At 37.8% G+C, this 13,130-nt stretch overlaps 1 protein-coding gene across 1 annotated transcript in view; it reads right to left on the bottom strand.

The window, feature by feature from the left end:
- Frl (formin-like protein) overlaps positions 1-13,130 on the bottom strand; it is a 477,209-nt gene that overhangs the window by 110,544 nt on the left and 353,535 nt on the right. The window contains exons 11-12 of the mRNA XM_067142136.2: positions 10,682-10,934; positions 7,434-7,717 (exon numbers count right to left, since the gene is read on the bottom strand). Of these exons, the coding sequence (XP_066998237.1) occupies positions 7,434-7,717; positions 10,682-10,934 (537 nt within the window). The remainder of the gene's footprint in view (positions 1-7,433; positions 7,718-10,681; positions 10,935-13,130) is intronic.

Genomic DNA, 13,130 nt, shown 5'->3' with positions numbered 1-13,130 from the left:
CAGGCCTAATACAAGGGGGATTTAGAGACCCTCCTTGAGTAGGTCAGACAGAAAAGACCTGAAATGTGGAAGAATCGCTCCTGGATCCTCCACCAAGACAACACACCGGCGAACAATGCACTTTCTGTCAAGCAGTTTCTGGCTAAGCACAAGTTCCCTGTGTTAGAACATCCACCGTACTAACCGGATCTGTCCCCGTGACTTTTAACCCCACAAAATGAAGTCAGCATTAAAGGGAACCCAGTTCAAATCTCTAGAAGTAGTGAAAGCAAATGTGACGAAGCTGATGAACAGTCTGACAGAAGTGGACCTACAGGATTTCTTCCAACAAAATGACGTCCGATTCATATTTACGTGCGAGGGATTTTTACCAGAGGAGTATGTAGATAATTTTGTACATCGTGGACAACTCATGGGCAGAATTTTGTTTCGGATGTGTGTTTAGATGTCATTGGGAGATGTAATAATGTTCCGTGTGCTAAATATGAAATTTCCATGGGCGATAGTGAAGTCCATTTTTCTATGTCATTTTTGTATTATTCAGTTAAATGCTGCAGAACGCAGATTCACTGTTGTATGGGTGGAAGTTAGGGTGTTTTGTGCACGTCATGTATCAGAGGGGTGTGAACATGTTAGAGTGAGGCATTTCATGTCTGGGTAAAGATTTAGGCACCTGCGTGAGTCAGTCAAAATTTGGGGTTAAATTACTATAATAATAATATTAATAATAATGGCCATAGTAATAGTTATTCTACTGGGGAATGAGGCATATCATGATTTAGGCCCATGTATAAATTGATTTAGTCACGAAGAAAATTTCAGTGCGGAGGCGAAGTACCAGGGTTCAATCTGATGAGGCATGGGATTTTGCACTGGAAGGAAAATGCCACGTTTATGTTTGGAAAGCTGTGATATCAAAAGGAGAAAGTGAGAGAAGTTCATAACTGTCTGAAGTTGATTTGTGGAGAAAAATGTTGTCCATGTGTGTGAGACCGTGAGACATAGTGTTGTTTTGTAAAGTGATTCTGTAGGTGAATCCTGAAGTGCTGTATTCCTGGTGAAGATACCAGAGGAATTATATTGGTTCCAGGATTTTGTGGAAAATCCGAGGAGAAAGCCCCAGGACAGTGTTCATTGAAATGTGGAAATAACCCTAATTTTGATTGTTAGACTCAAAAGAGAAAAAAAGGGAAAGGCGGTTATTTAACTCCAGTGAAAATGTGTAATTTGAGATGGCATGTAACGCATTCTCTGCTTGTCTTATGAGGTTGTTAGAGGTTAAAAGGGATGGATATTAGACCCAAAAATGTGTTGTTAAATTATATATTTGTTTGAACTGCATAAAATGTAAATTGTGTTCAGCATTGTTAGAAAAGAGGGTCTTCAAGTAGATGGCTCTTGTCGTCGAACAGGTGTTCACACGCTGCATTGAGTGAAAAGGTCACCCGAGTCGAAATTAAAAGAAAGACATTGGAGGCAGTCTTGTCTGAATTATATTACAAATATCATTTGAATCAGTTTTCATTCCCCAGGTAATTCAATGTGATATGATGGCAATCATGGTTGTCAGGCCGAGATAGTTCACATTTCGAGTCCCGTGACCTAGAAAAGGAGTTTGCATTTGAGTTTAACGAGTTTCTACGGAACAGTTTGCTTCAGTTCGCCTTTTAATTTAATAGCAGTTTGTGTTTTCTTTTTGAATATCGCTTTTGTACAATGCGAATAGACTTGTGTAAATAATAGAACGTTATATTTAGTCTTTGTAGTCGTCTTTACAGTAGTTTGATAGTGTAGGATTATCGGAGCGTTACTTGACGGGTAATGCCCAATGGCCTACATGAGGATGAATCCACGAGATAGTTGGGCAGTAGAAAGGACTGGGAAAGTGATGCAACTGGCAAATCCACCCTGTGTAAATGTTTAAAGTGCCAGTAAAGCACATGGGACCGGGGCCATACGGGATTTCATGATCAAGGGATATCATTGCATTCTGACCTGTTGTAAATAGCTAATCAAATTATTTATATTATTATTATTATTATTATTATTATTATTATTATTATTATTATTATTATTATTATTATTATTATTGTCTGTCCCATTATTTTTCTTCATGGTTATTTTAGTGTCGTCTTTGCGTTCATGTTATAACTAGGGTGTACATGAGTTAGGTCACAAATTATATTTCTAATGTAAGGTTATTGCAACCATGGATGACGACAACTACACAGTTTATTCGTATTTATCATGTAGTGGCACAGGATTTCTTTTCCAGATCTTCGATTCGGATTAATTTCAGAAGATATTTGCTTTGAGATAATAAACGTCGGCAGCATGTAATGTTTATGTAATGGCCACAAATTCAGTTTTCAAAACCACTAGGTAATCCGGGCAGTTATTTGTTTTCTGCCCATCAGGTGTTTGTTTGAATAATGGTTCAACAGGTAAGTTCAGAACAGTGTGAGAGTGCTAACTCAGGTTCAAGTACTCACTTGAAACTTAACCTGGAAGGCGTAGTAGTAGTAGTAGTAGTAGTAGTAGTAATTGTTAACATGTTTATTAATTTTGCATTTTGTGAGGGGATTTTATGGTATTTAGAATTTAATTAATGTAATTTCAGTAAGATTATCATTACATACTCTCGTTTTGAAGAGACACGTTGGCCAACAGTCACGTTTATTTAATTTTATTTCGGTGCATATTTGGTCCTGTGGTCATTGACCACAGTAACACAACCTAACATACCCTCACTGAAAGTTCATTTGGGTCATCAACCACTTTTTAATTCAACTTCAGTAAAGGGACATCATGGTCATCAACCATGGATGCTTACTTTTAATTTCACATTAAGGGGTGTCGATCGGTTCTCGGTGGTAACTGAAGGTTATTCAGTTCAATTAAGGGTCCATGTCGCTTGTCCTACGTGATTGTCAGCTACCGGACTGCCTTAATTTATGAGAATGTCTGAAAATCAGCTTGTGATGTTGAGGCATTCCAGAAAATGCAGCTTAACCCGCAGTTGTTTACTGAACCAAATATTAGTGCTTCCAGGTTGTTGTTGTTGTTGTACCGTTAATGCTAGAAGTGGTTTCGTTAATCGACAGCCCTTCAGGCAGATTGTGTCTAAAATTGCTTTCTGTGTGAGATATGAACAGACTGTGCTATTGTTTTTTAAAAGATAAGAGTTTCTTTCATAACGTGCGAAGAAGTCTTGTAGGCCCTATTAGTGATATTAAAAGCAAACTGACTGTACTGTGCAGTGTTATTTTAAATTTCTGTTTGTCTTCAGTTTTTGGTACTGTGAACAGCATAGTTCGAACTGTCAGCTGTTTGTAAGTTGTGTTTGGGGGTCTTTGTTCCTCTTGAAAACAGTATCTGTAAACAAACAAATCCACTTCGTCTGCTGTGACTTAACACATTACACAATGTCGAGTGAAAAACTAAAATCGTTAGATTTGGCTACAAACTATGAAATTGTGCAGGCTTGCGAAATAGGCAGGCGGTATAATTTAACATCTTCGAGTCTATTTACTATCCTTAAAAATAAGGGAAAAAAATCAAAGACCCTGTTTTAAAAGGTAGCATTCCAAGCAGGAGTAAAAAACTGTGGTGCAGGCTATGCTGACCTTTAAGCTGCCCCTTTTTGAGTGGTTTACCCAGAAACGAGCTGCAGGAGTTCCTACTTCAAGGACAGTGTTAAAATCTAAGGCGCAAAACTCTGCTCTCAGACTAAATATTTCAGACTTCCAGCGGAGCGATGGATGGTTAAACCACTTTAAAGCCAGACGTGGCATTTCACTTCACACAATAAAAGACGAATCGGGAAGTGTAGACGAAAAAGCCGTCAATGACTGGCTTCCAATTTTCCATTAAATTCTTAAAAGGTACGAGCCCAAAGGTGTCTAAACGCTGATGAATCTGCACTTTTCTATAATCTATTATGCCAAAGGACTCTTGCGGTGAAGGGCGACCCATGCAAAAGTGGAAAACGCAGCAAAGGACGACTAAATATTCTTTTGTGCTGCAACGTTGACAGTAGTGATAAACTGAAACCGTTTATTATCGGCAAGTCGGCCAACCCGCGAGCATTTAAAGACGTGCATACATTCCATGCAAGTATGAAGCGAACACGAAAGCATGGATGACATCAGCGCTTTTTAAGTAGTGACTTCAAGCATTTGATTCAAGAATGGGATCGAAGAACAGAAAAGTCGTTCTTCTTATAGAGTACTGCCCCGCTCATTCAAATGTTGAGCTACGGAATATTGAATTTGTATTCCTACCACCAAATTGTACTAGTGTGCTACAATCACTTGCAAATATGAAGTACTGAAGCTTCCACCTAATCAATATATATTTATTTATTTATTTATTTATTTATTTATTTATTTATTTATTTATTTATTTATTTATTTATTTATTTATTTATTGTTCTACAGGACCAGTTTTGACCTTGTGAAGGTCATCTTCAGCTGACAATCATAACATACAATTAAAACATCACAATAAGAGTGTCACATGATATGGGTAAAGACATTGTCATTACAACTGTTCTAGTTTTAAATAATCGTCTACATTAACTGATAATAATTCAAACTTAACATTACTATATGTACATCAATGATGTATGTTAAAATACATTTTTCTTAAATTATAAAGGTGTCACATAGTATGGATAAAAACGTTATCAATTTGCAAATGTTTTTCATCTTATCTTGCACGTTATCAATTTGCAAATGTTTTTAGTCTTATCTTGCAAATTGATAACGTTTAAATATGCCCTTACACACCGCTTTCGTAGCATACTGGTCAACTCATTGATGCGTAGGCTTGAGTTGGAACGAGTACTGAAATAGAATGTATTGGAAGCTATCTGAGGTATCACAGTGTCATGGGAAACCGTATCTCCCACTGCAATTTCTACATGTTTCAGACACGCTGGCTTCCGATGAAGTGAAACAAAGTGAAATTATTGAGGAGGACCTTCCTCATCTCGAAGTGCCAAATACCTGGAATTCTCTTCTCAGCTGAAAGTCACCTGTCAATTTGATGATTATGCAAAAGCCGACGATGTGCCTGTGTGCGGGGATCTGAATAAGAGTGAAATTCTTGAGCTCGTTAAGCCTACTAACTCATATGATGAATCCAACGAGAGTGAGGAGGATGGGGACATCACAGACGTACCAATAGTCTGCAGTCATGAGTGCTTTAGATGTTTTAAAAACATTATATGCAGTAAATGACATCACTAGGTGATTTGGTGGCTATCCAGCAAGTGGAGAATTTTGTGATAAGGAACACCACTGCCGGCACAAGACTCAAGCAAGTGACTTTGGACTCCTTCCTGAAGCCTGTGCAAGGTAACTACTGTATTCAAATTTAGTGTTGTGAATGGAAACTTAAAATGCAAATGTAATATAGACTAGAATAATTTTAACTTTCATTTTACACGGTGAAACATTTTTAATTGCTGCACTTTTTGCTAATTTTGGTAACTGGTCCCTTGTTTGAATTATGCTGGTGTGTTTTATTTTGTATTATAAGAAGTTTTGTGTTGAAACTCAACTTATGTCCTGTCAATCAAAGACTTGGACAGAATTGACCACTGCAATTCAAGTATTAACGGTGCACGCCAAGTCGCTAGGCATGCTGGAATTTGTAGGAACGTAAACAACAAAAATAGCTTCATGACCGGAGAATGTTGCGTGGGTATTAACTGCTGAAGTATGAAGCACATCTCTGCCTTCCTTCAGGGAGCTCCGTAGAGTACCACAATAAAATGAATAAAGCAGAAGCGTACGAGAAGATAGAGAAACTTCTCAAGGAAATGGACAGCTTTTATATTTATTACCGTATGATCACCTGTAAGTGAACACCATCCGCAATGTTCAATTTATGACTATCTTCGCATATTATTATTATTATTATTATTATTATTATTATTATTATTATTATTATTATTATTATTATTATTATTATTTTGCTGGGACGTATAATATGTTTCCATGATACATGCATGGTGAAGTATTTGGTTTTTTGGGTATCTTCTCTGAAATTTGAGTTGGCCCCGTGGTGTAGGGGTAGCGTGCCTGCCGCTCGCCCGGAGGCCCCGGGTTCAATTCCCAGCCAGGTCAGGGATTTTTCTCTCAACCTGAGGGCTGGTTCGAGGTCCACTCAGCCTACGTGATTAAAATTGAGGAGCTATCTGATGGTGATATTGGCGGCCCCGGTCTCGAAAGCCCAGAATAACGACCGAGAGGATGCGTCGTGCTGACCACATGATCCCTCATAATCTGCAGGCCTTCGGGCTGAGCAGCGGTCGCTGGGCAGACCAAGGCCCTTTCAAGGGCGTTAAGTGCCGTGGGGTTTGGTTTGGTTCGGTTTGGTTTTCTGAAATTTGAGGAAATTTGCGTATAATGACAATCCGCTATAGAGAGTACATTTTTCGCCATTGTAAATTCTCACTATAACAGACTTCTTCTGTAAATGTAAACAGTCATTAAAGATACCAGCCACTGTAGAAGCGATCTGCTGTCTCTTCTATTAAGAACCATATACAATTTTTTCCAGAGTTTCTTGATTAATTTACAAGTTAAATTATATAATTTAGGTGGGTATGTAATTTCTCCGGAATGCTGTAGTTGCTATACTTACCAAGAAAATTAACTAATTAAAGTTTTCAAAGTTTAGCTAGCAAAAAGTCTGCAAAAATAAAAGCTTTACACAAATCCTGGCTGAACTGTGAAATCACTGGTCCTTGCCTTAAAAGGCATTTGAAAGAGTTTTTGTTTAGTACTATATTTAGATTCCTTCAATTTTATATGTTTTGCTGTTACATTAAGTGCTGCTATAATTGAAATTTTCTGGGTACAGGAACTGTAACTTCACAATATGAATTTGTGAATGTAGCACTGGATAACATCACTACAGTGCTAGTTCCTTGAGGCATCTCCACTACACACTTCAAGGAATGTAGCAAGCAGAACAGAAGAGTACAGATGACGTCCAACAGGATATCTTTGTCACAAATATTTGGGGCTGTTTAGCCTTGAAATTAAGCAACCGGTTGTCAATCACTAGTAAATAATCTCGGTCGTGTAAGCTGGGTGTAGGTCATTTGTTTTGAAAATAAATACATGTGCGAAACGCAAGGCATATTTAACATTTCAGATGAAATCACTGAAATATGCATTAAAATGCAATTCTAAAATGTATTCATTGAGAAGGTAACTTCCTAAAAATATCCATTTGCATTTGCATCTTGAATATACCTAACTATCCAAAGCCTAATAATGATCCTCTGAAGATAGGTGTGATCTGGACACTGGTATTTAATCACATCCTTCCACAAATTCAATGGTTATTTACCAACTAATTACAAGTTATCAATATTTAACACATGAAACTATAATACAATGGGAATGTAAACGTACCTGGTTAGGTTTAAGAGCTACCCAATTGAGGGTGGGTAACTTGTACTTTGTCTGCACCTTCCTCTTAATAGTCATGGCTCCGTCAGGTGCCTGCATCATGCCTGCTGGTGGTGGAGGGGCAGGAGCACCAGGTATCACAGGTGAACTCTTATCAGCTAGAAGAGGTGGAGGTGGCGGACAAGGAGGTGGGGGAGGTGGTGCAGGGGTAGGAATCATTGGCAAGAGAGGTGGTGGAGGAGGGATCAACGATTCTCTGCCATCGTCACCTTCATTTGGAGAACTTCCTACAGTACAATAATGAACATGAATTAGGACAGAAATAACAAAAAGAGATATTAAAGGCTTTTTCAAGATGAATATACAGTAGAACCTCGATAATTCGAAATCGGTTAATTCAAAATCGCGCCTAATTCGAACAAGCTCTCGTTCCCGGAAACGTGAGATACAGTTTTGCATGTTATTTAAATAGTTTATGCTACCTCAGACTACAGGGGTAACACTAAACAAGGCACAAACACAGTTAAAAAGGGAAGGTAAGAGTACAATACACAATATAAGAAAACACTACACACTCTGAAAAACAGTAGCTAGCATTACGCGGATCTTCAACAAAACAAGTACGTAACTATCAGTAGGGCCAACTAGTGAACGACAAAACGGGAAGATGGAAGGGCTGGGAACCTACCAAAGGCATGGACATGGCTTAGATAGCGGATTCCGAAATAAATTCCCGTGATCCTTAGATTTGAAAAATATTATTTACAAAATAATCTTACAAATACATTCCAAGGATATAAGTTCAGTGGTATCCATAGCTTATTTCGTAGCAGTGTAAATTCAAATTTCAAAACAACTATACATCTAGTTACCAATGCAGTAGTACAATGCAATTTACAGGTTATCCAAAGTCTAGCGTACCTCAAGTGATACAGAACTACCAGAGGCAAACCCCAAGGGAAATAATATTAAACTACAATATACATATTTTAGTGAAACAAGAAATGGGAATGCCTCGGAAACGAACAGGTAAGTCCAGCTGAAAAACTAAGGCGTCATAAGTAATTTGGTGAATCTAGGGGAGGTTAGGGCAGACTCCTGTACGAAAAGCACATCGGAACATTACCAAAATTTAGCAGGAAAGGAATTCAAAAGTGCTTACCCGAGGAGTGTGCCATCCCAGAAACCGGGGGACGTCAACTAGCTAGGCTGCTTGCAGGCAGATAGACCAAGACCGACCGAATTCAGGATACAGAATTAATTCGAACACTGCCTCGCTCACTATATATAGGAAATTCCGGCCTTGGAGGCAGCCAATCAGCGTGCACGAGTTCCCTATCGCCACCTAGACTCACCAATCACAACCTTACTTTCGATCGCGAACTTTGACTAACATTCTAGAATACGCCTGATCGCGAAAGTCGTATTTTTCCAGAATAGACAGAACACACTTTCTAGAACACATACCAACAAAGTAACACACCCTGTACAAAAGTTATGTAACTTTCTGGATCTTTCCAGGAACTATAGACAGAATTCTACTATTTACAAATGCCTATGTTACAACATTATACAGTACAGGTTAGGTCAATAAAAATAAAACATCATATCGTATTTTACAAACAAAGTCTTCAAAAAAAATACATTCCACTCGCATTACATCGTTCACTTGTAACAGTTTAATTCGAAATACGGATAATTCGTAATTCAAAGTACAATGTCGGCCCCATTACCGAAATTCAGACTTAATTTGAAACTGCCTTTACATTTTAAAACAATAGTATGTTACAGAGTAATTTCAACTCAAAATTTATCCGCGTCATAATAGAATGCGTGTTCCGGAACGTGGAAGGGTAGTTTCTCGCACTTACACTCACTTCGGAGGGTCTACAGTGCGCTTCTTGATTGCGAAGTTGAATGAAATCGGAATTCTTTTGTATTCAACATTTTAAGGAACGCGTAATATCACGCAACAGACCGTGTACGGAAAAAAAAAAATCCGTGGACACTGGCGATGCCGACAGTTGATGAAAAAACGTGGCTCATATAATAAATTCATAGACACCGAACAATACTGTCCTTGCCAATAAAATTGCATTGCTTTATTTTAATCCGAGCCCAAACGGTCTTACGGTTTTAAAGGAGAAAGTGCCAGCCGGAGAATCGTACAAGGATGGGGGATGGGGGTCATTCTAGTGCGTTTCAATGCACATGGAAGCGAGAAACTTTATCCCCTCGTCATAGGAAAGTTCGATAAGCCACAATGTTTTAAGGGCGTCGGGCACTTTCCATGCCAGTACCAAGCATCTAAAAATGCTAACAGTACAGAAATCCAAAAAACAATGCATTTGCACAAGAGAACCAACATAATTTATCCTCGTCTTTGAATTGTGTGATTTTTTCTTTCGTTTCGTGAGTTTATGTTTGTCAGCGATTTATCAAAGTGCATTATTTGAACATTGTAAATGCACCTTGTTGGATACATTTTGAAATAGTTTTTTCCATGGCATTTGAAAGGTTTAAACTGTGAATTGAGGCGATTGCATGTATTAATGGGTCTTAGAATACTTTGTGACACTGCAAGTGTTTACATTTCTGAAGTACGAGAGAAGTGCCTTGGCAGGAAATCGTACAAGGATAGATCATAGAAAAGTTCTATTTTAAGGGCATCAGGTACTTTCTGTGAAAATACAAGGCATCTGAAATGCATACAGTATAGTAATCCAATAAATAAAGCACTTGCACATGGCAGCCAGCATAGATTTCTCCTTGTCTTTGAAGCGTGCTTTTTTTCCTCTTCCTTTCGTTGCGTGAGGTTATGTTTGCCAGTGAGATATCCAAGTGCATTATTTGAATACTGTAAATGCACCTTCTTGGATACATTTTGGAAATAGTTCTTTTTTCACGGCATTTGAAAGGTATAAACTGTGAATCAAGGTTAACTGCACGCAGTAAGGGGCCTTAGAATATTTTGTAACGCGGCAAGGGTTGGTACTTCTGAATTGCGAATTGGCGGTTAATTCGAAATCACGTAATTCGAAGTCTGATTTTTTAGTCCCAACAACTTCAAATTAACGAGGTTTTACTGTATCTACATTACAACAAAGAGTTTCATATGAGATACTATGGATACTAGGTCAACAACCTGGGTACTAAGGAAATGATAAACTTATCTAATAACCTGTGTCACATCAGTGCCAAAACTCGTACATTAAATAAAATACACCGATTCAAAATAAGGAACCACAAACCTGAAGACCCACGAGGCAGTGTCCTTGTTAAGGTTTCAAGTTCCATGATCTTCGACTCCAGCATTGACTGACGATTTTGCGATTCTTGTTGTTGTTGCATTACCGCCCGCCGTAAGGTATTTACCTCCTCATCTACTTGTCGGCGGTCTTCCATAAGGGCATCTCTCTCTGCCCGAACGGCACCAAGTTCAGTCTCTAATTCTGCCAATTTGGCTAAAGATTCCCTCTCTAACTCCGCTAGTCGATCATGGGCCTACAAAAGAAGATGAGTTCATTAATACATACAGCTACACATAAACATGCAATCCTGCATAATGTTTTCAGAATTATTACACCTAATTTATAATAGGAAGATCTTCAGTACAACTATAGAAATGTTATAACAAAAATGTTATGATGAAATTATTGATAAAATAAGACAGTAGATTCGAGAACTGGAAATGATCCAGAGGGAAGCAGGACGATTTGTAAAGGATTAGTGTTACAAAATTGTTGCAATAGGCTGGGACAACTTCGGAGAAAGGAGTTGAACAGCTCGACTAAGCAGAATGTTCTGAGCTTTTATTTGAAATTGCTTAAATTCATTATTTCTTCCTTTTCAATACAATATATTTGGGCCAACTTTTAATTAAAACATTAAAACATCTTAATTTTAAGCTGTTTTAATTTAAAAGATATTTTACTGATAATGTTCCGAACAGAGGGCCAAAACATGTATTATTAGAACATCAGGAAATATAAAATTAGAGAACATTTTCAAATAAAAGTTAGCTGTCATTAAGGACAACTAATGAAATTTATATCATGTAATGTTCCGAGTTGTCAGTCGAAAGATGGCTTGGAATGACTATAATAGATGAATAAGTTTTCAGAAGTAGGAAAGTTGTAACAAAAAGTTTGAATTCAAGAGGACAATTTGAGGCAAAAATGCATTTACAGGAAGAGGAGTTAGGGATTGGAATAATCTACCAGGAAGATGTTTGATAAATTTCAAACTTCCTTGAAATGATTTAAGAAAAAACTAGGTAAACAGGTGAAAGGGAATCTGCCATCTGGGCAACAGCCCTACAAGCAGATCAGTGTGCTTGTTGATACATACATATATACATACATACAGACATACAATGAATGCTCAGATAATGACCAGGAGACCTACTTAATTCAGTTTGGCTGGAGCCATCTTAACATTTAATATAAGACTGAACATTTCTGATCTACAACCGTTGTACAGAATTTCATCTGAGTACCTCCCACTCCAGAAAGAAAAAAGGAAAAAACTTACAATACTCGCAGAACTAGGAAGCAAACTTGGGCTAAATTGGATAAAATATCAATCTGCTCATTGGAGAGATCAGCTCAGAAGTACAATAGAATATTGTTAATACATTCCCCATTAGCAAGTTTTCGTGCTTTACAAGATAATTTGCAGCAGTCACAGTCCAAATGCAATTAAATACATGTTAACATATCCTCATTAACACTTATTTCCCTTTCCACTTGATCTGTAACTGTGAGAATAACCACAACGATTACACACCTAAAAAATTCCCCACTATTCAGTCCACTAAATTAAATAACGTACTAGGAAAGCAAGACAAATCGTTCTACATTAACTGATAAAATTATTTAATAATTCACTAATGCTCATTGATAGGGACCTGAAAAATTAGCATCTATTTTTCAACATTTTAATAATAATAATTTGAATGATGTTCCTGAGAACAACAGCCCATTAATTGAACAAGTCCCCAAGTTACTCACTAATTTTAATATAAATCATAACAATTTCACAAAAATCTTCAATTGTACACCTTTAAATATCCCTCCGGTCGTCATAACAGATTCCACCTTCCCCCCTCCCCATAATACAACTCATTGTTGCGCCTACCCCTCCCGTCCCAACTTACTCTCCACCTAAGCAAGCACACAGAAACAACACACGCAGCAGCAGGCATACGTTTAACAGACCCCCTCGAACGGCTAATGTCTCCAGTCAACGCTCATCCAACATAAGAGGTAAGCAATCTTGGACTCTCATTTTGAACACCCTATTTTCGAGGCCCGAGTAGATCTTTTTCCTTTTTCCATTTTTCAGACTTCAGTTCACGCACTTTGCATCTTATTTTCTCCGTTTTGGTCTTGAACACCCAGTAAAAATGAAGACACCTGTTATTCGGCTTTAACCATTGTTTTGGATGAAGTGGATATTTGCCTCTACCTTATAAGCAGCTTCAGGCGTGATCAATCCTGTTTGAAGTGTTACTACTCCATGTCTGCTACAATATGCGATTTCTCTTGCCCGACTCACGTATCCATACAAGAGTGAGATTTAATTATTTCTTCATTCAAAAGAATATAATCATCATTTTTTGTTATGAACGAACATTCTTATTAATTGACTAGTAGCAATGAGTTTGATTATTACACTGCCAGCTCTGTGTTGTACCTT

Source organism: Anabrus simplex, chromosome 2, assembly GCF_040414725.1.
Source record: "Anabrus simplex isolate iqAnaSimp1 chromosome 2, ASM4041472v1, whole genome shotgun sequence".
NCBI classification, from domain to species: Eukaryota; Metazoa; Arthropoda; class Insecta; order Orthoptera; family Tettigoniidae; genus Anabrus; species Anabrus simplex.
This window is presented reverse-complemented; position numbering and strand designations above follow the sequence as displayed.